We start from the raw sequence: 15598 nt of genomic DNA, 5'->3' as shown, positions 1-15598 counted from the left end.
TCATGGCACGCTGGAACTGATACCAGTGATTAGTGTGAAGACAGGATACACTCTGGACAGGAGGCCGGTCCATCACAGGACACACACACACACACACACACACACACACACACACACACACACACACACACACACACACACACACACACACACACACACACACAGAGGCAGACAACACTTGGATGAAAACTTTTTGGATATTTCTGGACTCTTGTACCAGCCAGACAGGACAGGGGTCACCCTCTCTTCTGCGTTTGTGTGGATGGAGAGGATTCAGTTTTCTTTTTTTTTTTTTTTTTCTTCCGATGATCTTGTTCTCAGAATTCTGGGGATTTTTTTTTTTTTTTTTTTTTTTTAGGAGACTTGTTTTTCTTATTTCATTATGTTAGAAGGCTCTAACCCTCTTCCATAGGAGGGTGCTGTTACTGCGTCCAGACTCTCTGGAAACGTTCTGTTGCTGTGGGAAAAAATGCGACTAGGATTACATTTGAAGCGCAAATTTACAAAGATCACAACGATTAAATACACACAAATACCTTCAATGTTGCAACTGTATGGAAAACATAGGAATATTTTATAATTTCGTCTCATTTGCAATAAAAAAAAAAGAAGAAATACTCTGGCTAAGAAAGGTTAAGAGAGAGTAACAACTTTAATTCCGACTGTCTCCTGTATCAACTCCATCAGATTGAGTCTTTTTGCGGATTATTCCTTTAACTCGGACTCGCCCACACCTCTGCAGAAGCGGTCCGGACCTCTGCTGGAGTTAACGCGCTCGATCGGAAGTATCGAAGTATCACGTTAATGCGTCCCGGGTTAGTTTTACTTTCGACACTTTGTGCTGCGTGTCCAGGTGTAAAGGAAACTGCAGGAGGCGACGCACTGGGGACACGTCCGAGCGCCCGTTGGACCTGATTTCATTTTGAAAGTCAAACAGCTTAGGAGAAATCATGTTTTTTCTCCTTGTTCTCAGCGGCATACTCGCGTGCACAGGTAGTCTCTCTCTCTCTCTGTTGTCCGTGTTGTTTGCGCCTCTTCTTCAGGTATTAACTCTTGTTCTTTGACGGTGATCGTTGGAGTGTCGGCTGTTTCCAGAGCCTACGCCCATGTTCACATGAGATCCGTTCGAAACATTACGGACAGGGTTGTTTTACGAGCCTTTATCAGCAGAACGGTTCATTTCACTGCGGGGTTTTTAGTAGGTCATTCATTTCACCGCATTTTGAAAGTCGTCGTTCAAACTTCGCTCTACTCAGTCACGCTTCAATAAGTTTATTTGAACGTAAATTTCAACAGAAATTCAATAGCTCATATTAAAATCGATTGTTTTTCTCATCGTCAATAGTTTTAAACAGGTTCTTTACAATATAATTTTGTTTGTCGTGTGTGTGTGTGTGTGTGTGTGGGGGGGGGGGCAGTAACTGAACAGACACTACTGAATGCATGGATCTTATAGGAACTTTTTTTTTAAATTAAAGTGTAAAATTATTTAGTTTCCTGTAATTACATACTGGGGCGGGGCATTGATTTATTTTCTCACGGATCTGGTTCTCAGTGACAGTAAACTGCAGTGATCAATTTATCAGAACAGTCTGAGCTCATCCCTGACCACAGCCACAGGCCCAGCTCTGCCCTTTGTTTACACATGCTGTGTTTGCTTGAAGGGTTGCTCAGCAGTTTATATAAATAACCTGAGAGTCTTGGTCATGTTTGTTATTCTGGCTCATGATTGAAGCTTGTCAAGGTTTTTTTTTTTTTTAGTGAGATAAATAACAATCAATCTTTAGATAGTCTTTACATTAGTTTGCAGTGATCATGATTAACACTGACATCCTGATATCATGATCATCTCTTGTGACATTTCGAGAACATAAGAAGCAGTTTTGTTCTCACCGTGTCTTTCCAGGAAACGTTGCCGATGCCTCCTGCGAGCTGAAGGTGACCCCGCCCAGAGTGGTGGTGAGATATGGAAGCCCTTTATTGGCGACTTGCAGCTCAACCAGTGACATCGAGGGAGTGGGCTGGGAGTCTTCGTATGGAGGAACGGGCCTTATAAAAGACGTCTCTTCCTTGGCCCTGAACATCTCGTCTGTGGAGACATGGGAGTTGGAGCCCCAGTGTTACGCCAGCCTCCGCAGTGATGGATCACAGTGTTTAGAAAAATTACCAGTCACAGTTTACAGTAAGCAAGAGAGTTTGCGCATTGTCATTGTTCACCACCACTGATGTGGATATTTCTCACTGTTTCTTTTCTCTTTTTTGGACTTTTTATTGCAGAACTGCCAAAGAGTGTGTCTCTGTCTCAGCCCTCCGGTGGCGGAGGCCCCATGGTGGAGGGCCAGCAGTATAAGATCAACTGCTATATTGCTAATGTTGCGCCACGGAAAAATCTGTCTGTAAATTGGTACAAAGGCAATACGATCTTCCAAATTGACAGATTTCGTGAGGCCAGTCTTTCTCCAGACGATATATCGTCTGAGATAAGTATAACTGCCCACAGAAACGACAGTGGGGCTGACCTCTGGTGCGAAGCGAAGTTGACCTTCAAATCAGTAGAACAGAATCCACCTCCAATGTGTTCACAATCCAAGAAATTGAATGTTCTTTGTGAGTTTTTTTTTTTTTAAATATCATTATTTTTTATCAGTTTAAGCAACCAGGTTTGTAGGTAAATACTGATTACTTTTGTTCTCCTTGTATTTCTCCTTTGCTTTCATGTAGACCCAACAACTTTCCACGCACCCTCGAATGAGACAGTGGAACTTATCGCTGGTGAGACAACAAGTCTAAACTGCGCAGCCATGGGAAATCCCACGCCTGTCTATCGGTGGGGCTTTCCAGAACCCACTCAGGACACAAACAAGCAGCGGGACATCGGCGGGCCCGTTCTGACCGTCCGGGATCCAGGGACCTACTCCTGCACAGCCTCCAACTCCCAGGGAAGCAGCACCAAATACTTCTCTGTGGTCCAGACCTCAGGTCAGTTAATGTTACTTGTTGTATCATATTAGGAAGCTTTTCTCGTGGCAGTCCTCTGTCTTAGACCTTGTTTTAGGATATTTATATGTGGAAAAAATGTGTTACCATACAATAACGGTAAGATCTGTTTCTCACAGGTGATCGGACAACGTTTGGAGTCATCGTCGGAGTGGGTGCGGTCGTGGGAGTCCTCTTCCTCTTATTAGGTCTGTTTTTTTTTGTGACACCGAATGGCACATTTTCTTTCAACAAAAGCGGCTACATCAGAGGACAAACTACCTCAGGGCCAGTATAATGCTGACTCTTTTATACATTTGTACATTGATTTATTGTGAAGTGTTTAATTTTTTAAGCTTGCTTGGAGAAGTGTATGCATACCATAGCTTTTTGGGGCCGAGGAGTGCTGTCTATTTGTTCTGCAAGCACATTTGTTGATCTGCTTTGGCCTGACAGCTGTAGCTTAAAAAAAAAATACAGATGCTTGACAGCCATACCAAGAGATCCATGAATCAATATTGTTTATACTCCCAAAAATGTCCGTGTGCACTGTTAGTTACTGCAGATCTGTGAGTATAGATGCAGCAGATCAGAAATCAGATTTCCTCCCTGCACAGATTCTGTTTTGGAAGCGCGAGTCAGTCATTTTGAATTGTTGATGCTAATCCTGACCTTTTTTTTTTTTTTTTTTGAGCGCTTTTCCACACAGCTAATTTCTGTTTCAGTTTCGCTCTGACTCTGGATTGAATCATTTTCCATTTCCATCATCGGTACACACAATGATCTCCTTATTCCACGGAAAGACTTGGCTGTTAAAGCGGTACATTCTGGAGTTTTTGCACTTGACATTTGCACATCATCGACTCCCAAAACATTCAGAATATACAATGATAGCGAAACCAAATGACACTATTCAACTCTGGAGCTTTACTGAGCCTTTTTCAAGTATTTTCTATTTTTTTCAGGTTGCACTTTTGGTTTGGTTAGGTCTGAAAAAGCGGACCTGTCCTGAACCAAATAATAGGCAAAGTTATCAGAAACTTGAGCTACGTGTTTTTCTCAGGGCTGTGCTGTTTTCTATTTACAAAGCCATTAAAATGAATCTAAAGGCTCATCAGTCTGAATGGCGGATGTGTCAGCTTGGTGTCGGGTGCTCCAGCGTATGGGTGGTAAAATATCACATCAGGGGTAAATTTTCAGCTATTAGTCGCTTCAATTTTCTGACTTTGTTTTACTACTTTGATGTACTATTAACACTTGGATGAAGCTGTATCTACAGGTACTATGTGACAATTAGCTGAAATGTTATTATGAGATTGTTTCCGGAATCATTGCTTAGTTTTTAATGCAAGAAAAAGCACCACTTTTTGACCACTTACTACACAGAAAAAAAATACTTTTTGCAGTTACAGCAACCTGTGATAGCCGATAATGAATTTGCGTAAATGTATTGTTGTGCAAAAATATTGTTGTCTTTAATTTTTTTATGCATTGATATAGCTTTTACATGCTTAAAGTTTATTTTTGCACATAACGAACTCATCGCCCCCCTCCTGTGAGGTACCTGCATTTTCATAATGACAAAAACATTGTGGAGCAGACCTGAATATCAACTAAAACCATGGATTAGTGACTCAGATTGTCTAATTAGTCATATCTGTGCTTGAAAAGTAAACATTTGATCTGTCGTAGCTGTAAAAGCGAAGTGAAGCGATTATTTTAAAGGGAAAATATCTGAGGTAATTTACATATGATGTGTATGTGTGGTCCGTGTGTCAGTTGTTGGATAGAGCCAGCTTCTCCGTCAGTGACGTTAGGCAGAATACTGAGTGAGGCGAAGTCAAACCAGCGTCTGTGTTTCCCTGCCGCCTTTTGTCAATCTCTTGGACTCTCTCTCGCTCTCTCTCTCTCTCTTTCAGACTGGCTTACATTATACACTGTTGAGACTGCAATACTAATTAGTTCCTAACAAAGTGAATGTAAAGGAGAGTGTCTGCTGTCCTGCCTGTGGTTGCCAATAAAGCCTTTTTTCCTCCTGTGCTTGAATACAGTCCCTGTCATTTCAACTAAAGATTGTTACCAGTCAGTGCTGTTTGTGTATGCTCTGACTGTGTTGCCATAACAACTTGGCACAGTGGATGTTTCCCAATTAGTCATGGAATAAAAAAAAAAAAAAAACACGTTTTTTTTTTTTTATTGCAAACACAAAAGCTTAATATGGTTCTATAGGCAGCTTGAGGAAAGAGCAGAATATTCAAAAGCAGAAAGTGAAGTGAGTGTGCACTGTGGCCCGTGCATTGAGATTCCCAGCTGTGGTGTCCAGAAATACACCGAAAAGGCGTCCAATTACTCGCTCACTTGTGCTGTAGCCGTGGTCCAAGCTGATATGCTGTGTAGCATTCTGGTCACAGTGTGAGTCTCACAAGCTACACGCTGCACCAGACCCGTCCCCCTGCCTGCTGGGATTTCCACAAAGCATGGAGTTCAGAAGCAATAGGAGACGAGCATGAGAGAGGAACTAAAAACAAGCTTTTCTTCACAGCCACTCGGGATCTTAGATTAAAATGAGGGATAAAACCTTCTCCATGACAGTGTGAATTAGCCTCAAATGTGACCAAGTTGAAAAGTTACTAAAGGGAGGGAAGTTTTGGTGAAAGTAATCTAATTATTTAAACTATTGCTTCATGAATGAATTGAATCGTGAGCAACTGACTATGTTCTACAGTGTTTTTTTTTAGATTTCCCCTCGCTGTTGTATCTGTAGAATGTTCCTAATCGTTTCCTGCTAAAATGCTGATGAGTGCTGCACAGCTTAGTGTCAGACTGTGTTTTCAAAAGCTGCCACCTGTTAAATTTCCCTCTTTCCCCTTTACCCCCCACCCCTAAAAGTCAGCTGGGAGGGAACTGTGTTTTGTTCCAACATAGTTCCCTGCAGAGTTGCCAAGGTTGTTCAAGTTGGAATGTTCTTTCTCTCGCCCCTGAATCGACAACTCTGTGCAGAAAATAACATGGGGACCAACTTTCTGAGATGGATTCTCTTGTTTTGCACGCTTTCTTCAGGTAGGACTCTGCAGACGATGCATTTCTGTTTTCTGTCTTGTGGTTTTCCGCGGGGGATGGCCGTATGTGATGTTTCATCTGGTTATGGTTTTAGGAAAGAGTGTTCGCATAGTAAATGAGGTGATAGATTCACTGGAATTACCAGTACTATTGAGAAGTTCATACAACAGTGGGAAATGCTAAATCAGAACAGATCAATTAGATGAAAGCTGTTCTGTTTTTTTTTTTAATTAACCAACACATATGATTATGTATGAGATAGCTGCTTATGAAGCGCAAAACAACAGTCAGGATATATTAATTGTTCATTCTTAGTGATTAGACCTGTTTTTGCAGTAACATTTTATATAAAAAAGTAGTTTCATGCACTGAAAAAGAAAAGTGATGGCAGTAACGACGATGATCTGTGGATGTCTCAGTGTCAGGTGAAGGTTGCTCCCTCGTCCTCAAGCCCTCCAGGGTGGTGGTGGGTTTTGGGGAGCCGGTGTCGGTCAGCTGCGAAGCCACTCGGCCGGTGCGCGTCCTGGGCTGGGAGTCCGCCATCAGCGCCTCGCACACGCAAGAGGACCGGTCCGTCCAGTGGAAGGTGGACAGTCTCATAGACTGGATAGAGGAGCCCATCTGCTACGGGGTGTTTTTCACAGCTCCGAGGCAATGCGAGGAGAAACTGAACCTCGTCCTCTACAGTGAGTTAAATCTGCTTTCAAACCCCGAATGTTGCAGTGAACAACTCAAGTGAGCATGTCTGACCTAAACTTTGTGTATCATTGATTCAGAAACTCCAGATAGTGTGTCCATCAAGCAAGTGAACCACACAGGGTCCATGATTGAAGGGAAAGAGTACCAGCTGCTCTGTGAGGTGCAGAACATTGCTCCCGTTCAATACCTGACCCTGAGATGGTACAGAGGCCAAACCGAAGTTTATAACCACTCCTTCTCCGATCTTACATCTTCCTCGCCCGTCCAAGTGTCCTCTATCCTTGTGGTCACGCCAACCAAAGCTGAGAATGGAGCTCAGTATAAGTGCGTAGCAGAGCTGGAGCTCGGACCAGAGGGACCACAACCGCCTCCCACTGTGGCCTCCGAGCCGCTTAATGCTTCTGTGTACTGTGAGTCATGAAGCTATCCCAACCTTGAAACAAGTTCTGTCACGTTTGATGCAACGACATTTAATGCCTTTTATCATTTCTGCAGTTCCTCCCACCTTCCTCAGTCCCGAACCAGAGGTTTTGGACTTTGTAGCCGGAGCTGAGGTCACCTTAAACTGCACCGCTACAGGAAACCCAGCTCCCGTGTACAGCTGGCAGTCCTCCAGTCCCATGCAGGAGAGGATGGAGGAGGAGGCCGTTGTTACCTCTTCCTCGCTGCTCCCAGGGACCTACACCTGTACAGCCTCCAACACGCTGGAGAAGAAGAGCAAGCAGTTCACCGTCAAGGCACAGACCAAAGGTGGAATCGAAACTAATGAACGCACGACTGCCTGTGAATGTTATCTCTGCACAATCACTCCTAACGTGTTTTTGCTTTCACTCCAGGTGTTTGAGACATATCTGATGACCAGATCATTCCAACACACAAGAAAAATTCCACTTTGAGGGTTTCTGCCACTGCATCTTTGAGGATGAAAATGACAATTCCTTCAAGACTTAATGGATATTTATAAGAATCTTATTCTCTTATTACCAGTTTTAGATGTCATAGAGGAAAAAGACTTGAATACATTTTGTTTGGTAACTGCCATTAAATCTGTCATTGTTGGATTAGAATATAGTTCAGTTTATGCTTTCCACATGATATTCTATATCTAATTTATATTTTTACAGGACCTCTTTTCCTATTAATGAAACTTTCATGTAACATTGCAGAAATGTAGATTATCATCCACAATTAGCAGAAATGCATCAATGTAAATATGAACTGTTTCTTAATTTTCTTATCTTTATCAATAAAAATTAATTGAAAACTTGTTTTGATTTATTTTGTGCCATTTGTGTAAGAACATTTACTAATACGCCAAATTAAGATCTATTGGATATAAAACACATTTTTAACCCGTCACAAACATTACACTAGTTTCCTTCTTGATAGAAATTATGAGCAGCAGAACAAATACGAATCAATAAAATATGTTTCAACACCAGTGATCTATGAATTCTTGTGTTGTGATTGCTTTAAAGCCTAACTTCATTTTGTTTTTTTCAGTATAAGTGTAATGCTGCACACAATGAATGCACATGTTAATTTGCAAACGACAAGTTCCAAGTAAAGGTTGGAATTTCTAACAGGATTCACTTTCAGTCTGGCAGCCTTTGAAGGAACGCGCAGAAGCCACATTTCAGACTGTGTAAAAAGTGATGAATTGGTAGAAGTTGGAGCTGAGTATTAAACTACAGGCCCTTAGGATGTACATTAATTTTGATTACATTAGTTGCTCTTTCTGTGACAAAGACGTGGAAACAACCAAGAATCTTATTTTTGTTTTTTACTGTAAATTTAGCATTTTTTTTTAGGACGATTGCATCTCTTACTGTTTTTTGATTTAAAAATTGTTATGACCTTTAAAAAAATATGTTTATTCTAACTTCTTCCTTTTCTATTTAGTTGTTCTAAATATATTATCTTGTATTTTGAGACGCTTGTTTATTTCCTCGCAGAAAATGTAAAACAATGTTCCTGTGAGTTGTAAAATTTAAATTTTGTTTATTAAAAAAAATGCAGGATTACGACAAAAGTAAAAAAACAAATAAAAAATTCAGACTTTTCCAGTCTTCCGTTGTTTTATTATTTGCGCCATACGGTGTCGCTGTTGTATCATTTCACAGATGATTGGCTCTTGATGCATCACGTGATCAAAACACGGAAGTAGCGTTGGCGGCTAACACTAGCTAACGACCTTTGCTCAAGGAATTTAGCGTTTATGCTAGGGACTTTCTTTCAAAGGTGGGAGTCCGCTCCTAACTCATCTTTATTCTCCTCCTCGGAGTGGAAGAAGACCTTCTAAACATTGCGTCGTTCTCTTTCAGACATGCCACAGAAAGATCCGTGTCAAAAGCAAGCGTGTGCGATTCAGGCGTGCTTACAAGGTACTAGAAACGCCAGTTTAGAAGCCTCCCCGTGCAGCCAACGGTTCACAAACCTTAACCAACCACTTTGTCCCGTTTTCTGCAGCCAACAAATACGTGGAGAGCATGTGTGAAGATGTGATCAGAGAAATGCGGCGCTGCTGTCAAGTTCATGCTGGAAAATCAATCTGCTGCTCCGGGTTCAAAGATCCGAGACCTGCTGACATCAAACCCAGTACATAACGTCTGTCATTCCAATAGGAAGATACATTGTGTCAATGTATCATTCCAAGAACGATATATTGTATCGGTGCATCATTCCTATAGGAAATTGCATTGTATCAGTACTCCTTCCTATCAGAATGATAAACATTAAATAGGAGGAAACATTGTATCAATGTTATTTTTATTGTTGAACAATCAGAACTGTTGTGCAGTTGTAACGCGAGGCTTGTAATTTTACTGTAATATTAAAGTTTGTTTGAAATGAATGTATTACTGTGTACAAGAATTTATCTGCACCTAACTATAAATACTGAAATGGATTAATAAGAAACCATGTGTCAACTTGTCATGTACTGCAAAAACACGTCACGTCACATTACTGTAATACAGTACTTTTGGGGGGTACTTATTGTGTGCGTATTTTTTTTTGTTTTTTTTTTTTGCAATTGTGATTTTATTTTCTCCCCTCTGTCCACAACTGTGCTGTCTTATAGTGATCAACAAATAGAGATAGCATATCTATCCAGGAAAATAATACATGTGACCTCATTCAGTTTATGTAGTAGTACACATTTTGATATGCTTGTCACAAACGTATTTCTTATTTTTGACAATAATTAATAATAATTTCCTGCTCATATTGATGAAAGAAAAAACCTATGAAGTGCAACAGCTTCAGAATAGAAAAGAATCTATTCTAAATTCGGAATGTTGTGTACATTTTCCATCCAATACAACATAGTTGATCAATTCTTTATAAGTCAATAGAAAAATCGTTGTCCGACCATCTGAAAAATTTTGCAAGAATTAAATAATTTATGACCAAATAAGGTTCAGAGAAGCTTGTTCATCTATCCATTTCAGTAAACTGGATCATTGCCAGAGTGTGTACTGAGGTCTCAGTAAAGGTAGTCCAGAGTCCTCTCCAGCACCAAGGTCCACATTACACCTGAGTTTAAATCTCTGCATTGGCTTCCTGTGTGTCAAAACATACACTTCAAAATCTGACTTGTGGTGTAGAAAGCTTTGGGTGGTCTTGGATCTAAATATAGTTCACATTTACTTGAACATCATTAAAGATCCAGAGCTCTGAGTTCTGACTTTCTTTTAAGTTTCTTTGAGCTTGGTAAAAATGCTATATAAATAAGATTATGATTATGATTATGATTATGATTATGATTATGATTATTATTATTATTATTATCATCATCATCATCATCATCATCATCATCATCAAATCAACAATGATTTCATTCAACATATGTATCTGTTGTCTTTATGCTAAGGTTTTTATTTATTGTTTGATAAAATAGAGACTTTAAATACAGTGCTGTTATTTCAGATTACCACTGCGGGGACTTGAAGGCCTCTTCTTCCGGTGCCGTAAATACCCTCCGACGTCATGACGCACCGACGTACCGACGTCATGACGCAACGACGTCACACGGAAATTTGCGGCAGCGTATCTTTCTAGAAATTTGTAGCACCCTCTCCAATCATCGGGCAGACCACCTGAATTTTTTATCGTCCACGCAGAGCCAGCTGCTAGTCAGAGAACGAATACAGACTTTTAAAAGCCACAGCGCTCCCGCTATTGACGCTTTATCCACTTTAAACTGCGAGTTTCCTTCGTTTAACTTGGCGGAGCACTCTCCTCGGCTAACGCTGTTAGCATTGGACTCTTGAGGCAGGATGTCCAGGATAGACTACAGCGTGTGGGACCACATCGAGGTGTCCGATGATGAAGACGATACCCACCCAAACATCGACACACCCAGTCTCTTCAGGTGGAGACACCAGGTGCGTGTTTAATCTGTGCATGAAATATATTTTTAATGAGCAGAGTGTGTGCACATCATACTTGAATATTAGGCCTGTTCCAGTACACGCTACTCTCTATTATTGATGTATTTGTCTGTTCAAGCAATCTTGTTGTTGGATAAACTCACACAGATGAATTTATTTGTTCTTCAGGCACGAGTGGAGCGGATGGAAGAGTTTCAGAAGAAGGGGACAGAATTAAACAAAGGACTGTCTGATTGTCGACGCAAGCTGGCTGATGTGCAGAAGAAATTACAGGAGCTGAAGGTCTCAGGATCGGGTGACAGCAATCCAGAGTTGAGTAAAGTCCAGTCCGAGGAGAAGAAGCTGAAGAAAGAGGAGCGTGACTGGGAGAAGAAGGTGGATGAATACAACCGAGAGGAGAAGAAGATGCCATGGAATGTGGACACGCTAAGCAAGGATGGTTTCAGTAAGGTGAGCCCGATAGAGGAAGTGTCAGAAAGCTCTGATATTCTTTTACTGGTCTACCAGCATATTTTTATGTTGAATATTATAAATGTTGCTTTCTATCCAAGAAGCATGATTACATGTGCATCACACCAATATATATTGTTGATCTCGATTACCCTCAGTGTGACTGGATTTCTCTTTTTTCTCTGTCAGTGTTGGTAGATAACCATTTGATAGTCTTGAATGAAGTTTTACTTGCAGCATCCAGTGATTGTTTGAAACATTGTTTATAGAATATTTACAATAAGGAGACCAATTGTTGTTTTTTAACCCTCCATAGAGTATCGTTAATGTCAAGCCTGATCCCTCTGAAGAGACCGAGGAGCAGAAGGAGCAAAAACATAAAACTTTTGTGGAGAAGTATGAGAAGGAGATAAAACATTTTGGTAAGTGTATAAAACATCCACAGATATGTTTGATACTCATATTTATGCAGTGCTATGTTTTTAATGTTTTTTTTTTTCCCTCCACAGGAATGTTGCGACGTTGGGATGACAGTCAGAAGTACCTCTCTGACAATCCCCATCTAGTATGTGAAGAGACTGCCAACTACCTGGTCATTATGTGTATTGACCTTGAAGTTGAGGAGGTAAAACAAAAAAAAAACAAAAACTGAGTTTGATTGCTTTTATTTCCTTCTACATTAAAAAGGATCCCTTTTGTCACAAAAATCTCCCTGCATGGCCTTGAAGTAATGTAATTTATGCACGCCGTTAATGAAAATGCATTCTCTTTCTGCAGAAACACGCATTGATGGAGCAGGTGGCTCACCAGACCATCGTCATGCAGTTCATTTTGGAGCTGGCAAAAAGCCTCAAAGTGGACCCGCGCGGCTGCTTTCGCCAGTTTTTTGCAAAGATTAAGGTGACTTGAACTCAGTTTGGAGAACATTAACTCAGACACTGATCAAAGAAGCATTTTTTTTCGCCAGCTTTTTATCTTAAGACTTGTTGGTATTTGGTATACACAGGAAGTGAGCGAAGGCACCAAACCAGAGTTCACAATTTTACTTTTGTGTATGCCTTTCCAGTTTCCACACAATTTCTAGAGCTGTGATTACCTGGCCGATCAAGGCTGAGAGGTTGCTTTCATGCACTGTAGCTTCTGAGTCATCAAAATATCTGCATGATTTTTTTTTTTTTTTTTTTCTTTACAGGAACTTAGCCCTTGGTTTCTCCAGTCTGAATACAGATGTCTCTTGAGCTTTTGGAAGAAAAAGAACTTCTTTAGTTGTGTAGTGTTGGAAACACCTTCATAATAACATTGAGGTTTTTGTGCCTTCGCAGACAGCAGACCAACAATATCAAGACGCGTTCAATGATGAGCTGGAGTCGTTCAAGGAGCGGGTTAGAGGCAGAGCAAAGATCCGCATCGAGAAGGCCATGAAGGAATATGAGGAGGAAGAGCGACAAAAACGAATGGGACCTGGAGGCCTTGATCCTGTTGAAGTGTACGAATCGCTGCCACTTGTAAGTTTCAGTGTTTCTCATGTAGTTTGGTGCCTTTTTCCCAGAAGCCTCCGTGAGTTTGAAACGTCTTACTGAGTATGTGGAACATTTGCAGGAGATGCAGAAATGTTTCGATGATAAAGACATCCAAATGTTACAAGACGTCATCAGCAAAATGGATCCAACGGTAAGCTTTTTTTATTTTGAATGAAAAAAATGCGCATTAGGTTAAAAAAAAAATTGCAATCTTGGGTTTTTTTAAGAATTTTTTTTGGCTAAGTGAATCACCTTGATTGTTTCATGTGATTTAGGAGGCAAAGACTCACATGAAGCGGTGCATCGACTCGGGACTCTGGGTGCCCAACTCCAAGACAGATGATGGAGAGGAGAAAGACGAAGAAGCCACCTATGAGGAAGTTAAACCGGAGCAGGAAGAAACTAAGAAGGAATGACCAAAACAAACTTCGCTCTGATTATTTTTAGCTATGTACTTACCCACTCTATTGCAACTCTGTGAAATATTACTCTGCCAATCAGTGACATGACTCCTCCAACATATTTAGCTGAGAATTAAGGGATTAGCACTCGCTTTATTACACTGCTGTGCTGCATCGGTAACTCATGCTCAGAACAGAAACTGCTGCTTTCCTGTAGCTCTTCTATTTGTTTTGGACGCCTCTGAAACGTGTGTTGTTTCATTAAACTGTATAAACCCGTTTCTGTCCTGTGGGTGGACATGCCTGCCTGCCGGCCTGCCTCATGAAGGTCGATGGATCGCTTTCAGACTTCTGTCTTCAAAGTTTTAAAATTCAGGCTTTTTGTTTGACTTTTAAGTGTGAGTGACAAATGTATTCAGATGTTTGTTATCCCAAAATAATTTGTTTTGTTTTTTTTTTTGTTTTTTTTGCCTCTCACTGTTGGTTAACTAAAGTTTGAATTATGTTCACTCTTTAAAGCCCATGTCGTGGTTTTGTTTGAATGCCTGGATGACAAGCTTTGAAAATCATGAATGTGAGGATACAGGTAGTGTAGATAAGGTCTTGGTTAAGTAGTCCTTTACGTGCGATTTTCTCTATCCAGGAGCGCGTTGATAAATTAACCACATAAAGAATGAAATCACTGTTAAACACAGCAACTTAAGTTAAATACACAAAGCTGCCCGTTTCAGACTCGACAAATGACTGTCTCAACTTGTATGGTGTTTTTATTTGGTCCTAACAAAGTAACAACGTCAGACTTCCAGTATTGATCCATTTGGGGCAAGTGGATGATGACTGACAGTTTCTTTGACCTTTTCTTGTTTCCATTTCGCCACTAAACTGAGGAAGTGACACGTACAAAGATCTAATACTGACCTTTATTACAAACGGCTTTAGAAAAGTACGAGCTGGGTTAGATTCATTATTTTGCTTTCTGTTTTGCATTCCATAAAAGAAATGAGCACAAATCACTTGGATGAAAAGCTTAAACAGCAGCTTAGAAACTGTTAAAATGCTTTTTGTTCTCTCCCTGAAGTACTGTTTCATTACAAGGAATGTAAAAAAGGCAACAGTGACACAGGAGTTCACATTATTTGTAGGCTTCTGAGAGATCTTCAGGTTGAGAATAAAATGAAACAAGAACGTTTTCAAAACGATAAAATTGTGACACCTAGTGATGGAACATATGCCCACAAAACAAGACAGCTGTGCTTGTGTGTGTGTGTGTGTGTGTGTGTGTGTGTGTGTGTGTTCTCGTATTTCTATCCTTGTTGGGGCCAAATGTCCCCACAAGGATAGCAAAACGTGGAACGACGTGCCTTGTGGGGACCTTTTTCCGGTCCTAAGTAGGAGAAACAGTGTTTTCTTGACCATGTTGTTGTTACTGAAAAAAGTAAAAGTGCAAAAACATTTCTTTAGGGTTAGGCTTTGTTGTGGTGTGGGTTAGGGTAAGGGTCAGGGTTAGGGGCTAGACATGAATGGGAGTCAATGGAAGGTCCCCACGAGGATAGAAATACGAGACTGCGCGTGTGTGTGTGTGTGTGTGTGTGTGTGTGTGTGTGTGTGTGTGTGTGTGTGTGTGTGTGTTTTTTAAACAGTTCCTCACCCTTCCTAAAAAATCAATATATGATTGAATGTGATGAAATGTTCGAATGGTGGTTTTCGAGCTGCCACGTGAGTCATCGGCCCTTCAAATATTATCTCTGCAACGTTAAAACCGTTTTCATCTCGAGTATATGAGTCATGTATCATGAAATATTACAGTTAGGAATAATGGCAGCCTACTAAAGTGTTTTCTGGTTCTGAAAGTATACAAGACAGCAGCTCAAAAATTCCTGAGGGTCACAGCAGTGTGATTAATAAGATGTCATTGAAGTGCACTTTGTTATATGTGCGTTCTTCAGTCTGTATCAGGTTGATGAGTAAGCCTTAAAAATACAATCACAATATATTCCAACAAGATATTTCCATCAGTCATGTCCAAACACAAGTCCTGTTCTTACAGGAGCAGCAGCAACACTGATGAAATGAAAAAAAATAAAAGATTAAAGTCTCA

At 40.6% G+C, this 15598-nt stretch overlaps 3 protein-coding genes across 3 annotated transcripts; all 3 read left to right on the top strand.

Moving 5' to 3' along the window:
- The first annotated feature begins 765 nt into the window (after window positions 1-765).
- On the top strand, window positions 766-8002 carry LOC115386681 (hemicentin-1-like). The gene is made up of 10 exons (XM_030089097.1): window positions 766-993; window positions 1907-2182; window positions 2278-2607; window positions 2722-2979; window positions 3117-3264; window positions 5840-6036; window positions 6456-6722; window positions 6813-7145; window positions 7231-7485; window positions 7572-8002. Exons 1-10 carry the CDS (start codon window positions 951-953, stop codon window positions 7577-7579), a joined length of 2115 nt encoding a protein of 704 aa, XP_029944957.1. The 5' UTR covers window positions 766-950; the 3' UTR covers window positions 7580-8002.
- An 896-nt stretch (window positions 8003-8898) lies between these two features.
- cmc4 (C-x(9)-C motif containing 4 homolog (S. cerevisiae)) lies at window positions 8899-9638 on the top strand. The gene is made up of 3 exons (XM_030090153.1): window positions 8899-8976; window positions 9060-9119; window positions 9205-9638. Exons 2-3 carry the CDS (start codon window positions 9062-9064, stop codon window positions 9339-9341), a joined length of 195 nt encoding a protein of 64 aa, XP_029946013.1. The 5' UTR covers window positions 8899-8976; window positions 9060-9061; the 3' UTR covers window positions 9342-9638.
- A 1136-nt stretch (window positions 9639-10774) lies between these two features.
- Window positions 10775-13780, top strand: LOC115387605 (hsp90 co-chaperone Cdc37). The gene is made up of 8 exons (XM_030090390.1): window positions 10775-11123; window positions 11298-11579; window positions 11896-12001; window positions 12089-12204; window positions 12357-12479; window positions 12902-13084; window positions 13179-13250; window positions 13375-13780. The coding sequence occupies exons 1-8, from the start codon at window positions 11016-11018 to the stop codon at window positions 13513-13515; spliced, it is 1131 nt and encodes a 376-aa protein (XP_029946250.1). The 5' UTR covers window positions 10775-11015; the 3' UTR covers window positions 13516-13780.
- Window positions 13781-15598: the final 1818 nt, after the last annotated feature.

The sequence above is a fragment of the Salarias fasciatus genome, chromosome 4 (genome assembly GCF_902148845.1).
Source record: "Salarias fasciatus chromosome 4, fSalaFa1.1, whole genome shotgun sequence".
Taxonomy (NCBI): domain Eukaryota; kingdom Metazoa; phylum Chordata; class Actinopteri; order Blenniiformes; family Blenniidae; genus Salarias; species Salarias fasciatus.
This window is presented reverse-complemented; position numbering and strand designations above follow the sequence as displayed.